This window comes from Lipotes vexillifer, unplaced genomic scaffold (assembly GCF_000442215.2).
Source record: "Lipotes vexillifer unplaced genomic scaffold, Lipotes_vexillifer_v1.1 scaffold207, whole genome shotgun sequence".
Lineage (NCBI taxonomy): Eukaryota > Metazoa > Chordata > Mammalia > Artiodactyla > Lipotidae > Lipotes > Lipotes vexillifer.
This window is the reverse complement of record NW_006784469.1, coordinates 584,080-611,267: the sequence shown is the minus strand read 5'-3', so window position 1 is coordinate 611,267 and position 27,188 is coordinate 584,080. Positions and strand designations below refer to the sequence as shown.

General features: G+C 34.5%; 1 protein-coding gene across 1 annotated transcript in view; it reads right to left on the bottom strand.

Moving 5' to 3' along the window:
* DMD (dystrophin) overlaps positions 1-27,188 on the bottom strand; it is a 1,809,438-nt gene that overhangs the window by 1,275,177 nt on the left and 507,073 nt on the right. Inside the window, exons 38-39 of the mRNA XM_007456856.1 lie at positions 24,363-24,515; positions 23,313-23,495 (exon numbers count right to left, since the gene is read on the bottom strand). Of these exons, the coding sequence (XP_007456918.1) occupies positions 23,313-23,495; positions 24,363-24,515 (336 nt within the window). The remainder of the gene's footprint in view (positions 1-23,312; positions 23,496-24,362; positions 24,516-27,188) is intronic.

Below are 27,188 nucleotides of genomic sequence, written 5' to 3'. Positions count from 1 at the left end.
AAACACATATAGCTACATGTATATATGCACATGCACACAGCATAGATAATAGATACAGATATATAAATTAGCTGGCAGCAGTATTTTGTGATTTAGGAAGCTAATATGCCATATGCCATTATGCGTTAAACAATTTCACATTTAGTTGATGAGATATTAATAGTTTTAACCTAATTTTATTTGGGAATAAACTGGTAAAATAATCAAATTGTCCAGGCTAAGTATAAATCAAATCAAATAAACAGTAATAAACCCAAATAATCTCTCTCTCATTCTCTCTCTCTCTGTCTCTCTCATTTCTGTTGCCCTGTACTAAACAGTTTTTCAAGGCCATATGTCCCTATATTCTTCTATACAGGCCCTTTTTTGACTCACTTCCAAGCTGTAGCTATTATATCACATTTCTGTCATTTACTCCTTTTCCTTTTCTTTCTAGCTTCTACTCAGGGCAGAAAAACAAGATAATAAGTTTATTAGAATTATCTCTAAAATCAGTGAAATTAAAAAAAACAACTTTCAAAAAAGAACCTGAATAGCCCTCTCATAAAGAAATTTAAGTAAGCTATGGACTTTATGAACTTTATCAAATCAACTTAGAGAATCCGGAGGCCTTTTGCTCTATAGCATTTCTGATTCTTGGCTGTGTTCCAGGTAATTCATAACGCTGTCCATCTGACCTCCGAATAAATTAGGTGCTGCTGTGAGTGTAGAAACTATTACGTTTAATGTAATTTTTCTAAAATAATATACTTTGCCAAGTCATAAATAACTTTGTAAAAGATGATCGCCACTGAACAAAACTATTTTTTTCTTACCAAAGACTATGCTCAGTTCTTTCTTAGAGTTTTGTGAGTTTAATGATACCTTGGGCTTAATGTGCTCCACTTTACCATCAAGATAGTTTCGCCTGAAATAGCTTGTTCCCTGTCAATGTTCCAGAAAATAATTATCACTGTATTTTCCCATGGCAAGAATTCCAACATAAAACTGAACTGCTCTGCCCAGCACATTTTCAACTTTTAACTCGAAGAAACCATATTCACACAGTTTTAAATTTGTTTTAGATCATATACTTTAAAAGGATAATTAAGTGAAGTCTTAACATACCTTCTATTTCTTAAAACCCTGTTTAAAAGCAACTGCAACAGAAATAAAGTGTTTTGCCAAATTCAGAAAACCTATACTAATTTTTCACTCCTCAAAACTTTTAAGAATATTGATTTGCTTACTTTTTGTATCCAAACCAATTATTTTAAGCATAAGAATTAACTAAAATCATAAATATAAAGCAGTCTGAAAATTACAAAAGTATTTGTCATGACTATTCATTTGGAAATGAAGAATATAAGAGAAGTGTGTATATTGCCATAATTCAAAAAGAGTCATGTACCAATATGTTCATTGCAGCTCTATTTACAATAGCCAGGACATGGAAGCAACCTAAGTGTCCATCAACAGATGAATGGATAAAGAAGATGTGGCACATATATACAATGGAATATTACTCAGCCATAAAAAGAAATGAAATTGAGTTATTTGTAGTGAGGTGGATGGACCTAGAGTCTGTCCTACAGAATGAAGTAAGTCAGAAAGAGAAAAACAAATACCGCATGCTAACACATATATATGGAATCTAAGAAAAAAAAAAGTCATGAAGAACCTAGGGGTAAGATGGGAATAAAGACACAGACCTACTAGAGAATGGACTTGAGGATATGGGGCGGGGGAAGGGTAAGGTGTGACAAAGCGAGAGAGTGACATGGCCATATATACACTACCAAACGTAAAATAGATAGCTAGTGGGAAGCAGCCACATAGCACAGGGAGATCAACTCGGTGGTTTGTGACCACCTAGAGGGGTGGGATAGGGAGGGTGAGAGGGAGGGAGATGCAAGAGGGAAGAGATATGGGAACATACGTATATGTATAACTGATTCACTTTGCTATAAAGCAGAAACTAACACGCCATTGTAAAGCAATTATACTCCAATAAAGATGTTAAAAAAAAAAAGCAGTGTATCTTTCCAATTTGGAATCTTCATGCTTTCAGTTTTAAATTTTGATGAAGCATAGGAAAGGTAACACTTCTGTGTTAAAGCAACTGGTGCTATTATGGGTTCTACATATTTTTGAAACAAACAAAAGAAGGATTTAAATCCAGAGGATGAAAACATTTATAAGAAAACAAATAATGTATTGGTACATTTATTATATGTCAATGTATATTTTAAAAATATATTAAGCAGGTGTTGTAATACCCTAATTCCACTCTTTTTGCATATTTGTTCTTGTATTTGTTTTTCACACATGACAAAACAAATTCCAGAATCTCATTCCAGGAGATAATGCTTGTGGGCCAATATTCATTGCCTGGAGGGCCATAAAATGGGAGAGAATCACTGATTTTTAGAGCTTTCCTTTCCTCATTCTCAAAACTTCAAGCAACCAACAAAAAAACTTGGCAAGAATGGTGCTCCTTCATGTGAGTAAGTTTCTCCAAATTGATGGTTCCCAAACTTTGTATTTCATGGGTCAATAAAACATTACCAAAAATGTCAGGGAACCTCACAATCTTACTTTATTTTTGTAGTAAAAGACATTGTAAGGAAATAATAAAAAGGGAAAAAAGAAAGGGCATTTTAATGCTGCCCCCGCCCAACAACAAACTGTAGAAAGCTATACTTTCAGAAGAAAGAAAGAATTTTTGAACAAATTTAGCTCTATGAAAACTGCAACACATTTGCTCTTACTTTTTTTCCCTTTTCTACAGACCAGTGAAAACTTTCAGATACTGGCAGACTGGCACTGGGGCACCACTGGTGTAAGAATGCAGAACCAACAGCTCTGAACTATATGGAATCACATAAGAAGAGGCTATACATCCATCCATCCATTCATTTACTAAACATATTTTTATTGAGTACCTACTCTGTGGTAGCATCTATATATTAGGAAAATAGTATTTAGTAAGACAAACTCTCTGCCCTCATGGAGACTACATTCTACTGGTAGAAGACAGATTATAAACAAGAAAGCAAACAAAATATTTTAAAATAGTGGTAAGTGCTATAAAGGAAATACCTGGCTAAAGTTGGAGAGCATGATGGAGGGGATGAAGGGAATGTTATGAAAAACATCATACAGGATGCTGAAGGATGCATTTGTTCAGCATCTTGAAACATGACAGGAGACAAGCAGACAAAGACCCAGAAAGAAAGTCACAAGAGACCAGAGGGCAGAGAGCAGAAGCAAGGAGAACTACAATCCTGCAACCTGTGGAACAAAAACCACATTCACAGAAAGATAGACAAGAGGAAAAGGCAGAGGGCTATGGACCAGATGAAGGAACAAGAGAAAACCCCAGAAAAACAACTAAATGAAGTGGATAGAGCTAGGAAACCTTCCAGAAAAAGAATTCAGAATAATGATAGTGAAGATGATCCAGGACCTCGGAAAAAGAATGGAGGCAAAGATTGAGAAGATGCAAGAAATGTTAAAAAAAGACCTAGAAGAATTAAAGAACAAGCAAACAGAGATGAACAATACGATAACTGAAATGAAAACTACACTAGAAGGAAACAATAGCAGAATAACTGAAGCAGAAGAACAGATAAGTGACCTGGAAGACAGAATGGTGGAATTCACTGCTGTGGAACAGAATAAAGCAAAAATAATGAAAACAAATGAAGACAGCCTAAGAGACCTCTGGGATAACATTAAACGCAACAACATTCACATTATAGGGGCACCAGAAGGAGAAGAGAGAAAGGACCAGAGGAAATATTTGAAGAGATTATAGTCAAAAACTTCCCTAACATGGGAAAGGAAATAGCCACCCAAGTCCAGGAAGCACAGAGAGTCCTATACAGGACAAACCCCAGGAGAAACACACCAAGACACACAGTAATCAAGTTGGCTGGCAAAAATTAAAGACAAACTATTGAAAGCAGCAAGGGAAAAAAGGCAAATAACATACAAGGGAACTCCCATAAGGTTAACAGCTGATTGCTCAGCAGACTCTACAAGCCAGAAGGGAATGGCATGATATACTTAAAGTGATGAAAGGGAAGAACCTACAACCAAGATTACTCTACCCGGCAAGGATGTCATTCAGATTCAATGGAGAAATCAAAAGCTTTACAGACAAGCAAAAGCTAAGAGAATTCAGCACCACCAAACCAGCTCTACATACAACACATGCTAAAGGAACTTCTCTAAGTGGGAAACACAAGAGAAGAAAAGGACCTACAAAGACAAACCCAAAACAATCATAGGAACATACATATCGATAATTACCTTAAATGTGAATGCATTAAACGGTCCAGCCAAAAGACACAGGCTTGCTGAAAGGATACAAAAACAAGACCCATATATATGCGGTCTGCAAGAGACCCACTTCAGACCTAGGGACACATACAGGCTGAAAGGGAGGGGATTGAAAAAGATATTCCATGCAAATGGAAATCAAAAGAAAGCTGGAAGAGCAATACTCATTATCAGATAAAATAGACTTTAAAATAAAGAATGTTACAAGAGACAAGGAAGGACACTACATAATGCTCCAGGGATCAATCCAAGAAGAAGACATAACAATTATAAATATATATGCACCCAACATAGGAGCACCTCAATACATAAGGCAACTGCTAACAGCTATAAAAGAGGAAATCGACAGTAACACAATAATAGTGGGGGACTTTAACACCTCACTTACACCAATGGACAGATCATCCAAAATGAAAATAAATAAGGAAACACACGCTTTAAATGACACAATAGACCAGACAGATTTAATTGATATTTATAGGACATTACATCCAAAACCAACAGAATACACTTTCTTCTCAAGTGTGCACAGAACATTTCCAGGATAGATCACATCTTGGGTCACAATTCAAGTCTCAGTAAACGTAAGAAAACTGAAATCGTATCAAGCATCTTTTCTGACCACAACGCTATGAGATTAGAAATTAATTACAGGGAAAAAAATGTAAAAAACACAAACACATGGAGGCTAAACAATTAATTAACAATACGTTACTAAATAACCAAGAGATCACTGAAGAAATCAAAGAGGAAATCAAAAAATACCTAGAGACAAATGACAATGAAAACACGATGATCCAAAACCTATGGGATGCAGCAAAAGCAGTTCTAAGAGGGAAGTTTATACCTATACGAGCCTACCTCAAGAAACAAGAAAAACTCAAATAAACAACCTGACCTTACACCTAAAGGAACTAGAGAAAGAAGAACAAACAAAACCCAAAGTTAGCAGAAGGAAAGAAATCATAAAGATCAGAGCAGAAATAAATGAAATAGAAACAAAGAAAACAATAGCAAAGATCAATAAAACTAAAAGTTGATTCTTTGAGAAGATAAACAAAATTGATAAACCATTAGCCAGACTCATCAAGAAAAAGAGGGAGAGGACTCAAATTAATAAAATTAGAAATGAAAAAGAAGTTACAACAGACACCACAGAAATACAAAGCATCCTAAGAGACTACTGTAAGCAACTCTATGCCAATAAAATGGACAACCTGGAAGAAATGGACAAATTTTTAGGAAGGTATAACCTTCAAGACTGAACCAGGAAGAAATAGAAAATATGAACTGACCAATCACAAGTAATGAAACTAAAACTGTGATTAAAAATCTTCCAAGACAGGGTTTCCCTGGTGGTGCTGTGGTTGAGAATCTGCCTGCCAATGCAGGGGACATGGGTTCGAGCCCTGGTCTGGGAAGATCCCACATGCTGCGGAGCAACTAGGCCCATGAGCCACAACTACTGAGCCTGCGTGTCTGGAGCTTGTACTCCCCAACAAGAGAGGCCGCGACAGTGAGAGGCCCATGTACCACGATGAAGAGTGGCCCCTGCTCACCACAACTAGAGAAAGCCCATGCACAGAAACGAAGACCCAACACAGCCAAAAATAAATAAAGAAAGAAAATTTTTTTAAAAATCTTCGAACAAACAAAAGTCCAGGACCCACATGGCTTCACAGGTGAATTATATCAAACATTTAGAGAAGAGCTAACACCCATCCTTCTCAAACTCTTCCAAAAAACTGCAGAGGAAGGAACACTCCCAAACTCATTCTATGAGGCCACCATCACCCTGATACCAAAACCAGACAAAGATACTACAAAAAAAGAAAATTACAGACCAGTATCACTGATGAATATAGATGCAAAAATCCTCAACAAAATACTAGCAAACAGAATCCAACAACACATTAAAAGGATCATACACCATGATCAAGTGGGATTTATCCCAGGGATGCAAGGATTCTTCAGTATATGCAAATCAATCAATGTGATACACCATATTAACAAACGGAAGAATAAAAACCATATGATCATCTCAATAGATGCAGAAAAAGCTTTTGACAAAATTCAACACCCATCTATGATGAAAACGCTCCAGAAAGTGGGCACAGAGGGAACCTACCTCAACATAATAAAGGCCATATATGACAAACTCACAGCAAACATCATTCTCAATGGTGAAGAACTGAAATCATTTCCTCTAAGATCAGGAACAAGACAAGGATGTCCACTCTCACCACTCTTATTCAATATAGTTTTGGAAGTCCTAGCCACGGCAATCGGAGAAGAAAAAGAAATAAAAGAAATACAAATTGGAAAAGAAGAAGTAAAACTGTCACTGTCTGCAGATGACATGATACTATACACAGAGAATCCCAAAGATGCCACCAGAAAACTACTAGAGCTAATCAATGAATTTGGTAAAGTTGCAGGATACAAAATTAATGCACAGAAATCTCTTGCATTTCTATACACTAATGATGAAAAATCTGAAAGAGAAATTAAGGAAACACTCCTATTTACCATTACAACAAAAAGAACAGAATATCTAGGAATAAACCTACCTAGGGAGACAAAAGACCTGTATGCAGAAAACTATAAGACACTGATCAAAGAAATTAAAGATGATATCAGCAGATGGAGAGATATACCATGTTCTTGGATTGGAAGAATCAATATTGTGAAAATGACTATACTACCCAAAGCAATCTACAGATTCAATGCAATCCCTATCAAATTACCAATGGCATTTTTTACAGAACTAGAGCAAAAATTCTTAAAATTTGTATGGAGACACAAAAGACCCCAAATAGCCAAAGCAGTACTGAGGGGAAAAAAACGGAGCTGGAGGAATCAGACTCCCTGACTTCAGACTATACCACAAAGCTACAGTCATCAAGACAATATGGTACTGGCACAAACATAGAAATATAGATCAATGGAACAAGAGAGAAAGCCCAGAGGTAAACCCACACACCTATGGCCAGCTAGTCTATGACAAAGGAGGCAAGGATATACAACGGAGAAAAGACAGTCTCTTCAATAAGTGGTACTGGGAAAACTGGACAGCTGCATGTAAAAGAATGAAATTAGAACACCCCCTAACACCATACCCAAAAATAAACTCAAAATGGATTTGAGACCTAAATGTAAGACCAGACACTATAAAACTCTTAGAGGAAAACATAGGAAGAAAACTCTTTGACATAAATCACAGCAACATCTTTTTTGATCCACCTCCTAGAGTAATGGAAATAAAAACAAAAATAAACAAATGGGACCTAATGAAACTTCAAAGCTTTTGCACAGCAAAGGAAACCATAAACAAGACCAAAAGACAACCCTCAGAATGAGAGAAAATATTTGCAAATGAATCAGCATGCAAAGGATTAATCTCCAAAATATAGAAACGCTCATGCAGGTCAGTATTCAAAAAACAAACAACCCAATCCATAAATGGGCAGAAGACCTAAATAGACATTTCTCCAAAAAGGATATACAGATGGCCAAGAAGCACATGAAAAGCTGCTCAGCATCACTAATTATTAGAGAAATGGAAATCAAAAGTACAATGAGGTATCACCTCACACCAGTTAGAACGGGCAACATTGAAAAATCTACAAACAACAAATGCTGGAGAGGGTGCGGAGAAAAGGGAACCCTCTTGCCCTGTTGGTGGGAATGTAAATTAATACAGCCACTATGGAGAACAGTATGGAGGCTCCTTATAAAACTAAAAATAGAATTACCATATGATCCAGCAATCCCACCACTGGGCATATACCCAGAGAAAACCATAATTCAAAAAGACACATGCACCCCAATGTTCACTTCAGCACTATTTACGATAGCCAGGTCATGGAAGCAACCTAAATGCCCATCGACAGATGAATGGATAAAGAAGAAGTGGTACATATATGCAATGGAATAGTACTCAGCCATAAAAAAGAATGAAATTTGGTCATTTGTTGAGACGTGGATGGATCTAGAGCCTGTCATACAGAGTGAAGTAAGTCAGAAAGAGAAAAATATCATATATTAATGCATATATGTGGAACCTAGAGAAATGGTACAGATGAACCGGGTTGCCGGGCAGAAATTGAGACACAGATGTGGAGAACAAACATATGGACACCAAGGGGGGAAAGTGGTGGGGGCGGTGGTGGTGGTGGTGGGATAAATTGGGCGATTGGGATTGACATGTATATACTGATGTGTATAAAATTGATGACTAATAAGAACCTGCTGTATAAAAAAAATAAATTAAATAAAACTCAAAAATTAAAAAAAGAAAGTCACAAGAAAAGGGAAGTACGATTGCAAAGACTCTGAAGTGGAAAGCATTTTGACAAGTTTGAAGAAGAGGAGGTCTTTGTGGCAGTGCATTAACTAGGCTGTTGTCCACTAGGGAAGCCAATATTTGAAAGGGGAGAGATCTCTCAAAATAATTTTCCCCACAGAAAACAGTGAAGTGTATCTATATATGTGGCTAGCAACTAAAATACAGTGTGAATCATATTCATATGTTTCATGTATACTTGTGATAGTGTAGATACTAATCGCAGTACAGAAAGTGAATTTTGTATAGATCATAAAGGGAGTTGTGAACAATACAGATTACTGTATTTCTTAAATAATTCATTTATTTATATTTTGCCACCCAGACATTCTATTAGATAAAAATGTAGTAACTATTATGGAAAACTATTTGCAAGGATCTTCTGGAAAAATTCTCAGTTGATTTATCTTGGCAAAAGTGCCCATGTATTGCTATCCAGCTACCCAGCTAATAATGCCTCTAAGTTATGAATTAATCTAAACATCTTAAATTTGCACAGATATGGACTCTTGTTTTTCATTTTAGCCATGCACCTTTTATCCATGGATTAGTCACCATGACATGTACTGCTATATTTAAAATGCTGTATTTTAAATGGATAACCAACAAGGACCTACTGTATAGCACAGAGAACTCTGCTCAATATTATGTAACAACCTAAGTGGGAAAAGAATTTGAAAAAGAGTAGATACATGTACATGCATAACTGAATCACTTTTCTGTACACCTGAAATTAACACAACACTGTTAATCAACTATACTCCAATATAAAATAAAATATTAAAAAAATTGCTCATGATTATAGCATATGGTGTTAAATTTGAGAATGCAATCAGCTTGGACTTTCATTTAGTTCTCTAGTAGATAACTATTACTTATTGAGTATTACACTCAGAGATTAAAGAAATAAAAAGGTAGAAATTACAGAATTTTTAAGCAAAATTATGTTGTAAATGAAGTCTCTGTGAATAAATGCATTTGTATCAGTAAGAATAAAACTAAATTTCAAACACACTTGAAGGTTTCAAAAGCCATTGCCTCATAAAAAAGGGCAGAAGAAATATCTGAGAACTTAGCAAACTTGAAAACACTGTAACCCTTTTTTTAAGTTCATGAAAATCAAAGTTAGGAAAGCTATACACTTGAATTAATTTTATTCATGTGTTCTAAGAATACGTTCCATACAATGAGACTCTTAAGTAATCACTGAAGAATCAAAATGATTCACAGATGGTGCGAGTGATTCAATTATTTCAACCAGTTGTTGTGGGCATGCTCAGAAGGATATTACCAACCCCACTGCAGAAGCCATCTGAGCTCCCTTCCAGCTGGTGTTCCATATTTTGAAAGCAAATTTAGATTGGAGAAAATTACACTTTTTATTGTCATGTTACAAACGGAGGTCAAATTGCTGTGTATAAATTCTTGTACTTTTTTTTCTTTTCATTGTATGAGTTATATTTATCAAATATCACGTCTTTTGTATGATTGCTATGGATTCACCAATGTTCTTTCACGTTTTGTGTTGTCTAGCACATGAGAGGCACTAGATAAATGTTTATTGAATGAAAGAAATACCAATTCAATGTATCCAAAATAAAACTTGTTTCTTTATTGACTCCCAGTAAGTGTATGGAATTCTAATTTTCCTGAACCCTTGTCATTATTAGGGAGTTCTCATTAAAAACAAATTATAAAAAGAAACCAATATAATAATACTTCACCTAAAAAAGACAACATCAACAGATCTCTTTGTTAATTTAATAATTATAACTATACTTTGATGTTGGAATCCTTGTTCTTAATTTTATGGGAACTCAGGGAAGTTGCCTGACAAATTTTAGTCTGTTTGGTTGTTATAAGGATTAGAGGTACTTTGTTGTAAAAATCTAGACTTGTATGCCTCAACGGGCCTCAGAAAATCTGTTATCACACAACAAAATAACTGATATTCATAATAATTTCCATTAGACTAAGAAAAGATAAGCTTTGCTTAATGTTTTTATTCACAATTGTAACAGATTGTTCCAAAATAGTTCTATCAAATAAAATCATGTTTCAAATAGTATCATTCCAAGAAAGAGAATATTAATTTGAGTGAAATAAGTTACTTTGTCTGACATCAAAAATGAGGTATATTTATTCTAATTTTACTAATAAAATTACGTAATAAAACTGCACCTTCCAATAATGCATCAGACTCAATTTTGTGTTTGTATCTAACATTTATGGAAAATCTATCATTATTAATATATTTACCATCAATAACATCTCCAGAAGATTGTGCTACATTTCCAATAGAAAAATTTGATACAGTATATTACTATAAGAAAGGTAATGTTACTTTAAAGTTTATATATTTGACATCAAATTGAATTGTGACTATAGTTCTTTACTGTAACTTTAATTCAGAAGATAAATAACATATAAAATTATGTACCTAACATAGACATAACCTAACTATACAATAACTGTGCATGCTAATATAAGCCATGAGTCTAGTTTAACACATTTATATTAATATTTTTAATTTATTGTGCTATTTAGAGTCTATCACTTGAGGTAGTATTTCTGAGGTACTACACTGTATAACTCTTATTTATAAAATGGTGAATTTGTTTAAACTTACAAGAATATTAACTTGCAATTGACATCTTATTTCATACACAGTAATGGCTTTGGTCTGGAGAGATGCAGAAAAGTCAAAGTCCTGTGTTAATGTAGTGGCTTACTCTCCTTGGCCAATTCAACTAGTGTTCTTAAGCCTCAGTTTCCATTTGGATTATTTTATTTTGATAGTTTATGTTTATTTTTTCTCTCTCTACTTCAAAAATTTTATACTCTTTATCAGGTTAACAGTTACTCTAAAATTATCAGCATGCACAATGAATTTTGCACGGTCTCCTGAGCATTAAGAGGATCTTACAATGATTTTATTCATCATTGATTGATTCATTCATTCATTCATTCAACAAATATATACTATGTACCTACTACTTGCTAGTCACTTCTTTTGGTTCTGGGGACACAGCAGCAAAAAAAAAAAAAAGAAAAGAAAAGAAAAGAAAAGAAAAAAAGATGAAAATCTCTGCATTTTTGGAGCTTTCATCATAGGGAGGGAGATAGATAATAAGATAAAGAGTGAAAATATTTATAACATTCCTGGTAATGCATTTTATGGAGAATAATAAATGGGGAAGGGGTCGATGAAGTGTGTCACCAAGAAGAACACTTTCAAATAAAGACTTGAAGGCAGAGTGAAGGGGTCATATAGACATCTGGGGGTACAGAGTTTTAGGCTTAGGACATACAGTGCAAAGGGGGTCTGCCTGATATGTTCAAGGAAGAGTGAAGAGGTCAATGTAGGTAGAGCAGAGGGGATAAGAGGTAAAGTACTAAGAGATAACTCCAGAGAGCTAATAGGGACCAAAGTCATGTATCCTTTAAAACTCATGTAAGGATTTTGGATTTTACTCTAAAATAGACTGGAATCCATCAGAGCATTTTCATCACATAAAGCACACCTGATTTATATTTTCAAATGATGTCTCTGTTTATCGTGTTGAGAATAGGTAAAGGAAAGCAAGGGTACCCCAAATTTTGAAAGGGCAGTGTTGCCACTATTGTTCACGGGAGAAGAGTGGTCTGTTTATAAAAATGTTGTGGTCATGAACTTATAACCTGGTATTAAAGTCACGAGACTGGATGAAAAAAGCAAGGCAGGGAGTATAGATAGAAATTGGAAAATGTCCAAGGACTGAGTGCTGAGGCATGTCCACATTACAGGAGAGAAGGAGGCACCACCAATGGAGTCTGAGAAGGAACATCCAGAAAGGAGGTAAATGAGGTGAGGAAGTCCATCCAATTTCCTTCTATACTATATGTCACTGACGTCCAGTATTTTAGTCCTATTTTGTACTTTAGTACATAATTTACACAAATTTATATATAGCAAATATTTCTTCAGGCTTTTGCCTTGGTTTAGCATTTTCTTTGCTCATCATTCTCCCTTGCATCTTAAATCATCTATTTAGGGTTATTCTCCTTCTGTTTACAAACCAACCCTGTAGTGCATACATGCCATGGAATATTATGTAGGCTCTAAAAATATTTCCAGAACTTCATTTTACTAACATAGAAAAAGACATATGATATAATATTTAGTGAAAATCCAGGATATAAAATTATCTTAACACAACATGAAGATGTATAGACTGATAACTGAATATACATTAACAGTGGCTAATTCCAAAAACAAAACAAAACAAAAACACCCAAAACAAAAACAAACCCAACCAACCAACCAACGAAAAAAACCCTGAGGATCCTTCAGTGAGACTTTCTCACTGGTTATCTCTCTCAGTTTTTGTTTGCCCCAAAAGATCTTTATTTCAATGTTAGCAGGCCTCTCACAGCAGTGGCCTCTCCCGTTGTGGAGCACAGGCTCCAGACGCGCAGGCTCAGCAGCCATGGCTCACAGGCCCAGCCGCTCCGCGGCATGTGGGACCTTCCCAGACCGGGGCACGAATCCGTGTCCCCTGCATCGGCAGGTTGACTCTCAACCACTGCGCCACCAGGGAAGCCCCAATGTTACTCTCGAAAGAACGAGAGTTCCTATGAGTATACAATTCTAGAATCATAGCTGGTTTTTCTTTCATCATTTTTGAAGACATTATTCTATCACTTTCTGGCTTTTACCATTGCTCTAAAATCAGCTGTCATTATACACGTCATTACTTTCTAGGTAAGGTGTCTCTCTTTGGCTTTGGAATTTATCAGTTTCATTATGATGGTATATGGGTGTATTTCTCTCTTTATGAAAAAGGAAAACAGCTTGATATTTACTTATTTTCAACCTGTTGGAACTTTCACTAATTTTGGAAAACCCTAAGCAATTATCACTTCAAATAGTGCCTCTTATACTTTTACTCCATGCTTTCCTTCTATATTTGACATTCTCACTCTCTACCTTTCTTATTCTTTCTTCTGAATTTTTATTTTTTTTTTAATATTTTGGTCTCTATGTGTGTTAGGTAATTTATTTTATCTATCTTCCAATTTTCTAATTCTCATTTCTGTTATATCTAATTTGATGCTTAACTTGTCCAATGAATTATTAATTTCAATTATTATATTTTTCAATTTCTTGAAGTTCTATTTGATTCTTTTCAAAATTCCTTGGTCATTATCTTATTATCTCTGGTCCTTAATTCATACTTTTGATGCAAACTTTTACTACTCTAAAAAAGTTAAACATGCTTACTTTACATTTTGTACCTGATTGATTCATTATCTTCTGTCTTTAGGAGTTGGATTCTACTGCTTTTTTCCTCATTGGAACTGCCACTTTAATTCTACAAGCATGTTCTTAGAACTTTATCTGTGGGAATTATTTAAAGTCTGGATTTAAGCAGTGTCAAACTAGAATGTATTTGTATCTGCTTCTGTTAGGTACATGGGACACTACCAACTCAGAATACCTTAAGTTTCTGGCTTTCGGTTTCTCAGGACACTTAGCAGTGTGAACTCTGGACACCGAAACTTCTGCATGTTGTCCTTCAAACCAGTGGCCTTAATAAAAAATATTTTAGAACTTCAACATTTTTGGTGGTTGATTATCTCTCTTAATTCTATAAGAAAGGAGTTACTAACTTCATCCAGAGGCTCAAATATTTAGTCCAATTTGCACAGGTAATGAGAGATGCAGGATATAATCCTAGGTTTTCTTATTCCAAGCATAAGAGGTATTACAAAATATCAGTTTTTCTAACATGAGTGGAATCCAATTTATAAACAGTGGCCTAGTCTTGATTTTGCAATAGCAATACAATAGAAATTTGGAGATTTTTTACTGATTATCAGAACCTTCAGTTAAATAAGCCTCTCCTGCTCACATATGTACATGTCCTGTGTCTTTTATAAGATATTTATATATTCTTTATGTTTTCATAGATTTATTTTAATTAATCTTGGTTGGGACACCAATGTGTTTATTCTATTTGTGGGTTCATGCCTTTCTTATGATCTGGGAAATTTTTAGTCATTTTTCCTCAAATGTTGTGTCCCACATAATCTGTCATTTTCTTTTGCAATTATATTAGACATAAAACTCATTATTCTGTTCTCTCAATATTTCATATTTTCATTTTTTATCTTTATGTAGTGTATTCTGATAATTTTATCATAATGACTTCCTAATTTTCTCATGTTTGTTTAGTTAGGTGTTTAACACACACTCTTAGGTTTTTTTTTTATTTCTATGACTAGTTTTTGGTTTCCAGAAGTGTTATTCAATGTGTTATCATCATAAATAACTGTGTCAGTATTTTTATAAATTAATGTTCATTTTATGCCTTGATCTCTATTTTATTTTCGACATATTTACTTTAGAGCGTGAAGTAGTTTTCTATTATTTTAAGTTCATGAAGCACTAATTCTCTTGATTGTTATGTTAGATAACTCTAAGTCAAAATATATTATTTCTTCATGTGAGTTCTAATAGTTTGTTGTGAACCAATCTTCAGTGTTTGTGTGTCTGTGGGACACTCCTAAAAGAGTGCTTTATTGTATGATTCTGTGAGAAAACTCTAAGGATTTCACCAACCTGGGAACAATTTTATATTAATTTCTCAGTTCAGGAGTCTAGAGGCCTGTGGTTGGTGTCAAAATTCAGATCCCCCACAACTCAGAAATAACTTTCACAAATTTGTTTCTCCAGTCAGAATCCTTGCCAGATGAATTGGCCTTGGGAGATGGATTTATCTATTCCCCCTCTACTTGTCAAGGGAAGCCCTTGAAAATTCAACATTTAGACAGGGTTTCCATTTACATCTCTAGCAGATGTTGTATAACGCTACATATTTTCTACTAAAAGCCTTTAAACCTTTCTCCTAACCAGGAGGCCCTCAATCCAGGCTTAGCATCACATGAGATGATGTGCTCATTTACGGCAACTAGGAAGAAGGGAGGTTCCATCACATATTTTGAGCTCAGCTAAACTGTTTTAAAATTATATTTTATCCAGAATTTCCATACATTTGAAATGAGAGGTGAGGAAATCAATCAGACGGTTATCTTCCTGGAAGTTGATTCTAGCTTAACATACTCTATTTACTAAACAACCATTAAACTGATTCTCTTACATAAACTAGAAACCAGAAAAAAAAATACTATAGTAATGGCAGTAACTATTATGGTCACAACAGTCTAGAGAAACATAGAGTCTTGATTTATCTATTTTTTCTTAACTCTTGTTATATGTTAATTACAAAATTGAAGCTCAGAGGAGGGAAATTTTATAAGCAGCTACCTCCTGGTCCAGTTCCCTAGCAACCATCATTAGTCTTTTATATTCACAACTCTGTTTACTAAAGAGCACTCTGTCTCTAAATAAGAAAATTATTTATGTTACCATATTCTCTAAGGACCTTGCATTGGTAGCTGATGGTCTCTGTTGTTACTTCAAGGCAAAGAAAAATTCTATGTAGCAATTATTCAAAAAGTATGTTTCCCCTTTATTTTGGTCTCAACATTAAATGGTTATCATTATGTGATAGAAGCAAATGTACAAAAAATGAGTGGTGCAGAATCAAATCTAGGTTCAGACATGATTTTACATAAGGTGATGACAAGCAGCTTTGTGATTACTTTTTTGTACATCTCTGCTTCATTTTAAGAAAATCCAAAATAACAAAAGCATAATGATAAAGTGATGTTTTTCCCAATTTTTTTTTCTGAAGAACATTAGTTCTTCACAATCACTCAAACAGGAATACTATCATAAAACTTAAATTTCCTCCTTTGTACTGCAACTATCCAGATGTGAAAGTCTGCAGAATCTATTCCCCTCATAGAAATTCATAATCACATTTGCATATCAAAAGCCCTGTAAAATTCTAGACTAAGGAAACTTTGCTTAATCCAGTGTTTCTCAAACTTACTTGGATGCTAGATATCTTTTCTTTCTTTTGAATAGCTCTCACTGTATCTTGGGAAGCACTAAGTTCAAGTTAGGTGTCTTCCATTTCTTACATGTGCCCTTGGACAATCTCCTTAACTTTATTTAGATTAATTTCCCTTTCTGGAAGATGACAATGAAAATACTACTTACTTGAGAGGGTTACTGGTGGGAACAAACTAGATACATATGAAAACATTTTGTAAATGTAAAGTTCTACTCAAATTCAAACAATTTTTAAAAGTTAGTAGAGGCATGTTTACACTATAAAAGTTTTTTCATTTTACAAATTATTCACTTAAGGACTAACTTGCATAATGCATTTCTTGTGGCATTTAAATACATCTAACAATTTTCTATTAACTTTTCAAGAAGTTCTATATTTTGGCAATGTGTACTTTTAATGTTAAAATACCTTACTACAATTTACTCTGATGTAGTAAAAGCTAACCTTTGCAATACGTTGTTATAATCATCCTCATATTCCCTCTTTACTACCTCAGTGTTAAGTTTCAAGAACTTTCTCTTTTCTCAGTATACACACTTCCAGAAGTAACTGTACTAAAATCTGCCATTCTGAAGAGGTGTCTTAAACTCCCAGTTGGCATGTATAAGGAGTATAAAATATTTTTAAAATAGAAAAAATACCTATTAAGTATTACCTGTCTAGATTCTACATCAAAGTTCCACTAAACGTTCATTGTTTCTAAATGAAAAGACGGCTAAGTTATAGTACCCATGTAAAAGTCTACGTGGAAAATATTCCATGAAGAAACAATATGTACAAAGGTCCTGAGGTGGAAATGATGCTGTGTGTTTAAGTATAGAGGAGAAACTTTTATGCCTCTATGACAGGAGAATGGCAAAAAGGGAGATAAAGTTGGAGTAATATAGGAATGAGAGGCAGGAACCAAACTACGCAGAAGCTCGTAAAATTTCATTAAAAGGGTAGTGAGCAGCAGGGCCTTGAGAGAATCTCACAGAAGCTTTAGGAATTCTCTGGCTTCACTAAGGAGACTATAGTGTAGGTGGAAAAATATGGGAAGCAAGGATTAGATGCTGCTGAAGTAATCAAGATGAAAGATAATATGCTAAGGTTTCTCCAATAAGGGTACTGAGCAGTGGTCCAATTAAAGATGTATTTTGCAGGTAGAGCCAACAGAATTTGAAGTGAATTCCATGCATGATATAAGAGCAAAGAGGAATCATGGATGATGCCTAGGCTTTGGACCTAGGTGAAAGGGCAGTTTACTAACACCTGGAGAGCTTGGTAGCAGCCAATTTATGTAGGAGAGAAAATTAATTATTCTCGACTTGGCTGCCTTATGTGTGAGATACCTGTTAGGCATCTAAAATAAGAAGTTGAATAAGAAGTTGTTGGATGTAAAATGTTGAATATCAGTATTATTTACTTGGTATTTGAAGCCATGGGATATCCAGGGTAAATGGAGTTGTCCTATTTAGAAAAGGGACATTGCTTCTCCTTCTTCCACTAAGATCTATTTTTGTATTTTGTATATATATATATTTTTTGCTTCCCTTCATGGGACAGGTCATGCATGTATGCCTATTCCAAAGGTTTACTACATTTTTTTTGCCTCCTAGAAACATGATAGTTGGCAATAATTCACACTGAACACATTAGGCACAAGCCTTATATTTGCTGCTACCTTCTAGAACAAGCCTTTTATTTATTGTATTCTCCTTGCTGTAAGATCAAATCACTTTTATATTCTCATAGCACTCAATGTTTTCCTTTGCAGAAACTGCCACAATTTTAGTAACTAATTACAAGATAATTTTTTCCCTTTTATATATAGAAAATCATTTTATATACCTTTATATAGCTTGCTCCTTCTCTCCAGCTCCATTTTCCTTTTTACACTAGCACATCGTTTAGTACTTCTTTCTGAAAGAATCTTAGATAATGTATCCTTAGTGTTCCTTTATCTGAAAATATTTGTACATCTGAAAATATCTTGTCTTCATTCTTGAATCACAGTTGACAGAATTCTTTTGAACATTCGCCTTGCACATTGAAGATATGATTCCATTTTCTTCTAACATCTGTTGTTGAGGAAAAGTCAGCCAGCCTGCAGCAGTTTCTGCCTTTAGTCCTTGGTAGCTTTTATGATGATCTTCCTGATCGCTGATGTTCTGGGTTTCATGCAGACCTTGCTAGGTGTGAACTTGTTTTTATTTATTACACACTGGTTGAGCCTTATTCAGTTTGAGGACTCATGTAAATTGAGCTTTATTAAATTTGAGGACTCATGTAAATTGAGATTTATTCAATTTTGTTAAATGTCAGTCATTTATATAAAATAATGTCTCTCCCTCAGGCTCTCCACTCTTTTTAGGCATATGTTTGAGCTTTTTATTCTATCCTCTCCATCTTTCAGCATTTTCAGCAAAGCAAAATTTTCCTCATCATCTTTCAAGTAATATATTCTTTTTTATTCTATAATGAATCCACCATTAAAAAGTTGTTTGAGTTATTATTTCAATAATTATGTTAATTTCTAGACTCTATTTTATCAAAGTTTCCTATTCACTCTTCAAAATGGCCTGTTCCTATTGTAAGAATTCCATTCCATCCTTATTTTCTAAACCTTTTTGAACATTAAAAAACACAATTTCATGTCCTTTACTGACTATCTTCTTATCTCTCATTTCCTCAGGTGTGCATACTCCTTTTATTTTTTGGTGTGTTAACAGCACTCACAAAAGGAATCTTTTTATATCCATTGTAATTTTAGTCTGTGAGCTTATTTTGCTCAGGAGTTTCACATAAGCTCTGGATTGTTATATATCCTCACTGTGCAATTTTGTGGTTGTATTTTCTTGGGATTTCTGAGGTTAACTGTCTAATGCTAAAATTAAGCTTAATAAAATTATGCATAGTTTTCTATTAAGAAATTTTCAAAGCCTTTGTTTCTTCCTCTTTTTCTTTGCCTTGCTATAGAAAATAATTTAGATAATGCTCTATTGTCAAGTTTATGGAGAATTATGCCTTCATTGGTAGAATCACCAGCTTTGTATGAAATTTCCTGCAAATATTTTGTGACTCTAAGCAAAACTACCTGGCCAAAGATTACGGAGCCTAATTTGCAATTTACATCGAACAAAATAGATCCATCTGTTGTTAATAACATTTTATTTTTTTATAAATTTATTCAATCAATTTATTTTTGGGTGCGTTGGGTCTTTGTTGCTGCGAGGGGGCTTTCTCTAGTTGTGGTGAGCAGGGGCTACTCTTCATTACGGTGCATGGGGCTTCTCATTGCTGTGGCTTCTCCTGTTGCGGAGCACGGGCTCCAGGCGCATGGGCTTCAGCAGTTGTGGCTCACGGGCTCTAGAGCGCAGGCTCAGTAGTTGTGGCACACGGGCTTAGTTGCTCCGCGGCATGTGGGGTCCTCCTGGACCAGGGCTCTAACCCATGTCCCCTGCATTGGCAGGTGGATTCTCAACCACTGCGCCACCAGGGAAGCCCCAATAACATTTTGAATCTATGGTACCCACTGAGCCTAATTCTCTTAATGACCTACAAAGATATTTTAAATTTTTAAAATAATGTGTCTCCTTTCCAATGTTAACTTATATATAGGAAGAGGAAGAAAACAATTGATTCACTTAACCTCTATAATGTAGCGGGTATTTTACATATATTTCATTAACACAAACATCCTCATCCCCATGGTAGAGATGGAGGAAACCAGGCTGGGAGAGACTGGTGATCACACAACCAGCAGATGGAATCAATGGGATTCACAATCAGGGCTGTTCATCCCAGGGAGTCGTCTATTTTACTAGACCACACTGCTGTTGTAAAACATCCTACGGAAAACATTCCTTATGTTCAGTTTACAGTCGTTGTTTGGTCTTCACTGAACAGCCAGGTCTCTAAGCCAAAAGGAACTACATTAGAAATGTCTTGTATTCCTAATTAGGGTGGGGGCTTCAACATGCTCAATACCTGGAGAAAATCTTACCTGCTTTCTCCCAGTCTGTTTTCCCTTCTTTCTGGTCTCCAGGATTGTCCTGAGGACAATGATTTGCAGATATTCTCTTCTCTGGTTTGGTCTGCACTCCTACCTGGCCTGGCACTGCTTCATGGCTCCCTGAGACAAAGTTCTATGGCTTTTCTGAGCTTCACTATTGCCATATATAACTCTGACCTGGACATAGTCCCTGAAGTACACTAATTTTACACTGCTTAGCCCATTTCTGAGTCTTTATCTCTAAAGTAAAGACAATTGATTTCTCATTTTAAACTCAGTTCTCAAATGTTAAGCACTTCATAGTACTGTCTACCATCTTGAATTACTACTAAGATATGAAAGATCAACTGAAAAATCCCTGAGTCCAAAGAAAGTCTAGAGTTTATATACAGAGAGAAGAAAAAGGGACATTTGAGAAGAAGAAAGATGAAAGAAATAGAGAAGGGCAATGGAAGAGGAGGAAAGGAATTGTGAAGCTATGACTACCTGTGCTACATCAGAGCCATTGTAGGATTACCCCAAACATAACTTTTAGTTAAGCTGTTTGCTTACGGCTATCTCAAATATCCTCACCTTAGATTAATTGGGAAAGGTGACTCTAACCAGTGGACATGTGAAATCAGTTTTTTAATATGTATTAGTAATCAGTGGAATATAAAGATACATCTTAGATTTATCTGTCTATCCATCTGTCTATCTGTATCATCGTTCAGTTCTAATAAAAATCCAAAGCTAAATATAATTATAATATTAAATGGATTATTCTTCATGCATATTGTTATTGCTTCTATTATCATGGAAAATTAAAAGTTAACATAAAAATATTTTCCCCAAGCAAGGCACCTTCTGAATTTTGGATCCTTCAGATATAAAATCAAGAAGAAATGTTTTATGAAGAAAATATATTATAGTATCTTACTATAATTTATTTTAAAAATTCCATACTGGTTCACTTATCCTTACTTTATTTCACCAATCATTATTACATTTTACAAATATTTGTTAGAGCCTATTATGTGCAAGGATACAATGGCATTTTAAGTGAGTCGTTTATGGAGATTTTTGATCCTGTGTCTATTTAACTATAAAGTGTTAATAACTTACCTTGACTAAGTTGTAAAAAAAAATTAATCCTGGGTGTGTCAAGATATGGGGGAAATTGGAATGGAGAAAATAGTGAGTAGTGAGATAATTCAAAGTGGAGGACTTAAATGATATATTAAATCGAGGCAAAAATATTTTACTTAAATTTTCTTTATGGTTGCCTTGATCTTTCAATTCATTTTGCATCCACAGACACAGGCTTTCTGTTAGTGTAAGCTTGAGTGATTTATGACATATTATGCTCATAATATCTACTATGAAGGATAATAGGCTGAAACGTGCAATGAGCTAGAATTGGACTTTAAATGTAATATAGTTTCAACATACCTTACATTACTACTTCCAATTTCTCAGAATATTCAGCTACTATTAAATCTTAAGGTACTGGATTCCTTAGAAAACAGTGTTTTCATGGATTTTTCTAACACGTTAAAAGAAGTAACAATATGCAGTATTTTTTTCCCTTGGTTAATAAGCAACATTAACAAAATTATATGCTTATAAAATAAAGTTATATTAATTAAGACATATTCAAACATTTACCCCGTATTAAATGGAATCAACAACATCACAGAAGAAATTCCCAAGAAAGTCTCACCTATGGGTCGAAACGAATGCAACTGTCATTAACATAGGTCAAAAAGGGTTGAATATCTGTTGGTTTCATGTAAGTCGACCTAACATAATTACAAAGCCTCATTTTACAGACTTTCAGACCCTGGTTTTGTGAGGAGCACTGTCTTTGCATAATGACAGAGTGGTGACCATTCTGCTTCACTTTACAATATCTCAGAATAGGAACAAAAATGTACCTGTTAGAAAATCCCTATGTTTTATTCCCTACTACAGATAAAGAGCTAAAAAGACCAAGCTTACGATTATGGATTGTATTTTCAAAGAGAGAATCACAAAATTTCCATCCAGTTGTTTGAAACAAAGAAGAGCAGTTGTTTCTTTTCCTTTTGGCTTATAATAGTTCAGTAGTAACAATATTTGATATTTTTCAACCTGCTATCAATTATTAACAATCTTACTAGGCATACAATCCTTCTACTAAGCCTTTTAACCCACTGAGCAGCTAAGCGAGGTATGAGGACTAAGCTATTATTCTATAAGTCAATGAGATAAGAAGGCCTTGTGCAAGTTGGTATAAGAAGTTGTTTCACGAAAGATTTATTATTTACCATGTATACATTAAGAAAGTAAAATTAGCATGGGATGGTCTCAGGAAAGCAATACATATTTTTGGATTAGACGCTGAAATAAAGTAAATGTATGATAAATTGACAAATTCACATTTCCAGTGTTATGAAAAAATGAAGTGGCAAAAGAAATTAAGATGTATTTTTCATTTTTGATAAGGGGGCTGTTTCCTATGATCTGTTAAGGGATTATGCTTTTAATCTGAAAAATTAACCACTAGTGTTACAGAAGCCCAAAGTGAAGGGGAACTACTCACTTTCAGATTGCATATTAGCACTTTGAAATTGCACCCAGATTTTTTTCTATTGGTTAGTAGGCCTCTGTTATTAGAGTAGTAGTTGCAAACACATATGTAGGTTTGCCAGTAACAACTCACAATTTGTGCAAAGTTGAGTCTTCGAAACTGAGCAAATTTGCTCTCAATTTCCCGCCAGCGCTTGCTGAGCTGGATCTGAGTTGGCTCCACTGCCATTGCTGCCCCATCCTCAGACAAGCCCTCAGCTTGCCTACGCACTGCATTCAGCTCCTCTTTCTTCTTCTGCAATTCACGATCAATTTCCTATTGAGCAAAACCAATACAGGGCCCAGGGCAGTTAGCTAACCACATTAACCAACCTATAAGCAGCACATAACTGTCCCAGAAATTTCATAGGCTGTTGTCATTTTATTGTCACTTTTCATAATTTATAAGTATGGAAGCCATCACTGTCATCTTCACCCAAGAATCCAAATAGTATTTCAGTTATCTTTTGAATGCTCAGTTTTAGATATTCTAATTGAGAAAATACTGAAATTGATCTAACAGTTTTCTTTCTTCTCAATTCCGCTAGTGTTTTGGGGCTGACCCAAATTGCAGTGATTATTCATCATTTCTTAGGGACCATCCATACAGAATATAATTTAGAGGGTAAGTGAATAAGTAATTTATTTCCTTTTTAGAGTTTTGAGGAACTCAACAGAGAATGAAGCAAAATAAAGAGTGTAAAATAATAACAGAAAAAACATCTTCAGACAATATGCAACACATAAATCTATAAAGATTTGACACTGATGTGTGAAGATGCTCTGATGAAATGAATGTGCTAACATGAGATAGAAGTCGTCCATATACCGATAAGTCATTTGTTCATCTGGAACAAAGATACACAGAGTCAATTACAATTTTACCAGAAAACATATGACATTTCTTAATTCATTTTACATTGTCTAAGAATAAAACATTTTATTCATTCAACATTATGTCAATTGAAAAACACTTATACATTTACTAAAACAAACAAAAAAAATACAAAGAAACGCATCAAATCGGGGAGAACACTAATAGAGGAAACAACATCAACACTTCAAAAATGATCCATACAGGTTAAGTTAAATAAATTAAACTGTAGCAACAAAATCTGGGATTGACATTCTAAAACAACATTACCTTTATTTTCCTTTCATCTCTGGGTTCAGGTAGGCTGGCTAATTTTTTTTCAAGGTCATCCAAGCATTTCAGGAGATCATCAGCCTGCCTCTTGTACTGATACCACTGGTGAGAAATTTCTAGAGCCTTTTTTCTTCTTTGAGACCTCAAATCCTGTTCATGGTGCAGACATTATTAAAATATCAATATACAAGTATATTACACTTCTGGATGTAGTCATTTAAAAATAATTAGGGTCCCTCATCTTCTTGTTCAGTTTCAATTAAATTCACATTTAAATGCTAAACATACAAATAGATGATTAAATTGTGTATTCATGTGACAGGACCCATGTACATGAAGCTAAGAAACCTGAACAACCCACTTCAAGTATTTTCTCTTAGCATGTTCAAACTTGTTTAGAAATTTTTTCACATTTAATTAACTCTTAATGAGTCAACTAAATTATTGTGTTGAGTATGTGAAATAATTTAATATGTGAATTCAACTGAGTTAACTACATACTTGTACAAACTTATTGAGTTTGTATTTGAATTTTAAAATAGGTAAAAATTCCAAAATTGATACCTTCAGCCCTAGGTTCAAAATTTTAAGTTTACATAGCCAAGCAACTTACACTCACGATCTTAAAACTCTCTATAAAATAGTTTCATAGGCCATTAATATTTTGTGATTAGAAATATAAAGTGTTCTTAGTTAGCATATAAATTGCTTCAAGCTATATATATTCAAGTGTGAAAAATGTGTACCTGTGAGTGTACATGAAAATTACAATTTAAATGTTATGGCAAACTTTCTCATCATATCAAATCCAAATGCAAAATGATAAAAAATATTTAGAAAAGAAAAGGGAAAGTGCATGGTTTCCAATCAACCTAATGAGATAAATAAGGGTGACTGCTTACTAAATCAACAAAGGGGGGGAAGTTTATCATCCTACTCCTTACAAGACCACCCAATGTCTTCCCTGATTAATAGAATTTGTTGTAATGCTATTTTACGATAACACAAGGGAACATAAGAGCTCAGGATACAGCTTTCATTTCTTCAGAGCAGTTGCAATTAGGGTTTCATGTACAGATACAGCTGGAGCCAAAGAAAATAATGAATATCAAAGGACTGCTGAAATATTCATTGCATTGGAAAGTTTTTACCTTCTTTGAAATATTTCATAAGGACTAGAATTGAAGCTACTTGGCAGATTAACAATTGAATTTGGTAGACTCGTTTGGCAAGTGGAATAGATTTTCATTAATCACGTTTAACATATATTTGCAAAAATGATCTCGATTTCATTCTGCATTTTGTTTAAAATTGAGGATGTAAAATTTACTACAGTTTACAATTTTAGTTGAATTTCTAAAGCTCCTGTGGAGGTATTAAATGCCTAGGATGAGCCAGAGGGAATGCTGCTTTTTTCAAAGGTACCAAGATACAGCCACGTGAATGAGAGTTGAGCCATGCCTTACTGGTGACACAACTCACATCTTTGCCAAGAGAAAGGCCTTGAGGTCATAAAATCTGAAACTCTTTTTATTTCCTAAGCACAAGGTGATGTGTAATGTGTAAAGGTATCAAGAGACATTATAGAGATTTCTTTACAGGTATGCCAGATAACCATTAAACACTGCTGTTCAGTAGGACACATATCATATGACCAGTGTAGATGCTTCTAAAAAGCTTGGTCACAGTTGGAAGCGTGTGAATTACACAGCTTTCTGATTTTCTGAGCACATTATGGCTTACTCTTGCACTCCCTCAGGGAAGAGGCCTTTTCTAGTTACTATATTTATCAGCAGTTACCTTTAGAAAATCTGCTGGCCAATTAGACTTTCCTTGTGGATTCCCTGCAGGCACAATATTGTGTAATTACATTCTCAGCAGTGTTTATTTGCTTGTCTGACTATATGGGAAAAGGTTTTATACTCTTATTTGCATATAGAAAGCAGACTCTATCCACCTACAAGGTGGATCCACCTACATGGCTACATAGCTCTAAAAGAGTGATTTACAATGAAAAGCTCAGCAATTAACAGTATTAGAAAAATCAGCCATGCATGCAAATAGTGAATATTGAAAAGTACATTAAAAACATAAAAGGTTATTTCACAAAATTCTTCACATGTCCAGTCTCTTCTCAAGAACTTTCTAGATACTATTTCTAGATACTAGATAATATTCTATTTTGTCCTTCCTGCACAAATCCAGATGAGTCACATGGGTACTTGAAGCTATACGCTATCACTGGCTAACATGAGAGTACCAGCTCTTCTTCAAGGACATTAAGATTATTTTAGAGGACTCCTATATAAATGAAATTAGGCTTATAAATGCTTAGTTAGTTGCAAAGAGTGACTCTCTTAAAGGCAACATGAAGTTAACTGAAAAAAATTATTAAACAAATACTAGGTTACCAAAAAAGTGGACCTACTCTAAATCAAATCAATAAAATATCACAAGCAGAAAGCCTAAAAAATATACAGGTTGTTTATTCTGGCAGTTAAGTAGGATTTTCAAGACAAATGTAAAAATAACTTACAAAAATAAATTATACTACAAAATTAAATATATGAACACTATGAATGATGCATGTTAATATCTTTCTATTACTACTCAGAAAAATTTGTCTAAGTAAAAAAAAAAACCCAACTTCTAAGCAACACATCTTTCAGAATCAAAGACAGCACTCAAAAATGTTAAATAAAACACAGACATTGAACAGAAAAAAATGTATTTCTGGTGACTAAGATTCTTAAGCAGATTTTATTTATGCACAAGAGTTTTACCCTACACATGAAAAAATAAAAACACAGGCAAGGTATATTA